This window comes from Homarus americanus, unplaced genomic scaffold (genome assembly GCF_018991925.1).
Source record: "Homarus americanus isolate GMGI-L3 unplaced genomic scaffold, GMGI_Hamer_2.0 scaffold55479, whole genome shotgun sequence".
NCBI lineage: Eukaryota > Metazoa > Arthropoda > Malacostraca > Decapoda > Nephropidae > Homarus > Homarus americanus.
Genome location: NW_024727846.1, coordinates 1 through 3688, shown reverse-complemented (window position 1 = coordinate 3688; position 3688 = coordinate 1). Strand labels below are relative to the sequence as shown.

At 38.0% G+C, this 3688-nt stretch overlaps 1 protein-coding gene across 1 annotated transcript; it reads left to right on the top strand.

Moving 5' to 3' along the window:
• The first annotated feature begins 542 nt into the window (after window positions 1-542).
• Window positions 543-2290, top strand: LOC121865940. Its single transcript, XM_042365505.1, has 5 exons — window positions 543-663; window positions 958-1082; window positions 1425-1541; window positions 1724-1947; window positions 2061-2290. The coding sequence occupies exons 1-5, from the start codon at window positions 582-584 to the stop codon at window positions 2191-2193; spliced, it is 681 nt and encodes a 226-aa protein (XP_042221439.1). The 5' UTR covers window positions 543-581; the 3' UTR covers window positions 2194-2290.
• Window positions 2291-3688: the final 1398 nt, after the last annotated feature.

Genomic DNA, 3688 nt, shown 5'->3' with positions numbered 1-3688 from the left:
ACATCTTAAGAACATAGCAGAAAAAACTGACATTTTGGTAGACTCCAGGTGATTCGATAAAAAGTGTATGAAACTGTCTACCTGTGTGGGCTTTCTGTATACTTTAAATTTGTAGTTTTGGCCATTTTTCATGATAAGCATATCAAGGAATGGAAGGGATCCATTTATTTCTCTTTCAATTTTGAATGTGATACTAGGAACAATATCATTAAGCTTGTCTAAAAATTCCAATGGGTCACTGTTTCTAGGCCAAAGACAAAGAACATCATCTACATATCTATACCATGGAGGAATAAAGTCTACTATATTGGGTAGTAATCTAGACTCAAAAAACTCCATATAAATACAGGCTAGAGGAGCAGAAAGACAATTACCCATGCTCATGCCAAATATTTGTTTGTAGAACTTCCCATTTGCTCTAAACACATTGATGTAAATTCACTGTTCACTAGAGTACCTGTGAAAGACCTACTTTCATTTCTTAAAGATAAATTACAACTGTTAGATGAATAGCATCATTACTATTCTCAATAAAGTAACCTGATTTTCTTCACTTTTTAGTTCGGGTTAAATTTGCTGAGATGACAGCAGCTGTGGCGGCATTGGTGCTTTTCTTAGCTGCTATTGACTGTCAGGTTCTGGCAAGGCTTCCTCGGCCAGTCAGTAAGTTTTCCCATAAGATTCCCGTGCACTATTGTTTGGTCCTTATCGAGCTGTGTCAGTGATATATTTTGTTTGTGTCTACATGAAAGTATTAGCATTTAGTGGGTTTTATGAGGTGGTGTTTTTGGGCGGGAAATTTATTTTGTCCAATCTGTGTTTCAATATATATTAGGGTCTTCAGAGTCCTCATTGTGTATCAGTGTATTACTTATCTCTTTTGGTGTAAAGTCTTGAATTATGTTATTTTTTATTTGTATTTTTTTGTGAAGTTTGACCCTAACTATATTTTCTCAGTGGAACGAGAATCACTGTACCTGGCTGCTGGAGCAGTAGAGGCTGTGTTGTCCAAGGTACGACATGATAATACCTCCGTCCTCGTGCTCACAGATCGCAATACGTCACCTTCTACGGTCTTCCTGGTGGGTTAAAAGTTTCTTACGATCTCAAAACTTCCCTGTGGAAATAAACACCCCAGTTTATTTTTTCTTATAAGATTGAAACAATCAGTACACTGTTTATAAGAAAGACTCCACCTACAGGCAGGGAACTAACCAGTAAACACTTAAACTTAATAAGAGGGTCAAAGAAAACTAAAGGACTATTACAAACTTTTTCTTGTCGGGTGCCTGTTTCATTGACTGTTGAGTAAATATTTATTCAGGAAGCGAAATCCATTAAAAAGTCACTAGAAGGACAAACAACAACTTGGCATGAAAACAAACAAACAATTCAATGGTCCTAATATGTTTGTTTTCTTTCAGATGAGAGCTGGACTCTTCGCCCCCTGGGGAATGGGAGTGTTTGAAATGATAACACATAATCAAGACACGAACGAAACCTTACCTCAGATTACTCAGGTGATCAGCGAGGCTCGTCGGGTAGGTAATGTTTGCATCAATACATAAAAAAGGATATTTGTCTAATTTGAGGCAGGTAAATAATATTTCGAGTTACTGCTACAGTGATTACGCATTTATAACAAATTGTCCACTTTAATCGACCATTGGCATTATCATCAATGGAGTAAGTTCACTTTCGAACACAACTCATGCTTGAACAGCTGCGGCAAGTGTCATGGAGTCTGACGGTGGTGGTGGTGAGCGACGACCCAGCCTTCCTCGCCGCCTTCGCCGAGTGGTCCCTCAAGGGCCGCCTCCTGGTGTGGCCGACGAGGCTCCTCGCCGTCACTCACCTGCCCCTCTCGGAACTCCAACATCTTTATGGAATGTTTTCAAAGACGAACTCCCTGGTGCTTACTGTGGACAACACCATAGCTTCCATTAGGTAATCATCAGTTTGCAATTGTCCCTTCAATTTCCGTATATTATTACCAAGTTTAGGATACAATTTGATTACGATTTTATCAGTATTGTTCATATTGAACTGTTCCATAACAGGTATAATGTGTACATGCACGTGCCATTCACTCCTCGGGAAGACCAAGTACTTCGTGTTGCATCGTGGACTCCTGAGAAAGGTCTTACCATCAACAGTCATTCGACACTTTTTGAGGAAAAATTTTCCAAGTAAGATTTTTATCCGATTGAGTGAAACTTCTAATTACAATTATATAATTTCGTAAAAAGTGAATGTTTTTAAATGTTTCTTATAAATTTATCAGATCCATTTGTTATACCACTAATCATACCTGTACTGTATCTAAGAAAACTGGTATACTTCAATATGGTAAATAAATCTGAAATTTATATGATGGCATCTATCTATTTGTTACTACCATATCAATCCAGTAATAATCGACGTGATTTTTGCTGAACCTGGACGTTTTGGATAACCAGTTCTATATTTCAAAGTCGTCTTTATATAATTAAGTATCTGCAGGAAAAATTCCTCTCAATTCCCACATGGGTAGTTCGGGTTTTTTCTAGGTCAAATAGCCTATATGACCTCTCATAAGCAGGAACAACACTTAGTCATTTTATGGCGCAGAAAAACAGCTAACTGTTTGTGTATGTCAATCAAATTGACATGTTTTGAGATTAATCCAAGACAACAAAGCAAATGTTGCCGTTTATATCTCCAAGGCTCTCAGAGTTTATGTCAGTGTTTAGGAGAACCAATGCAAAATGGGGAATTTGCTGTAAGGAGGTACAAAAGCTTGTATGTTTTGGAGTGGGACATGGCCAGACATGACCATAGAACAACACTTAATGAGGTAAGGGAACACCACAGGTGGACTCCTCAATATTACCCACAGACTCTGCAAGAAACATATGGCTACTCACTGCACATGTTGTAGCTACAGTATGTACACTAATGCCCTGCACTGTCTTACCGGTAAGTTTACTTGGTCGTGGTCAGTACAGCATAAAGAGATGCACTCATGAAGCATTCAGAAGAATGCTGAAGTCATGAAAACCTTCAAGGTATTCCTTGTAAATAACAGTTCTTTCAGAGCTGGTGAAGATGGTAAAATGAGAAAAATTGCTGATGAGCTGTTCAATGTGGATAATGCCCTGAAAACTGGAACTGATATCTAAGATAAACTGAGTGGGAAGAAATTTGAATATGTGAAGTGTTATGATACAGAGCGAGTTTTTAACCCGCCCCTCCCTAAAAAATTCTTCAACCTGTTTAATAAGGAAAATTACCTTGCAAGTTCAAACTTACTATTTATTTACAAAAGTAACTAAAGCTGATGACGGAATATTATACAAAATATATACAACAAAAGAATTCAGAAAAATCAAGTAAAAATAAATGAACATTAAATCCTAACCATCACACTATAATATATAATCACTAAATCTTAATCATCACCATATAAAATACAATAAGCAATAAGAGTTCACTAACACTCCATACTTATGGTTTAGGAGACAAGAGACCAGATGTTCACTTCACAGCCTATACTCAGTAACTGACTGGAGCACACCAGATTTTCCTCCTCCCGACCAGGACCAATCACAGGGCTCCACATACTACGGTACTGAGACCAGCCAGTTATACCCCAGGCTGACTGATGGCCAGCGCCATCTTGTCACCATAGTCTTCCCTACACAAACTG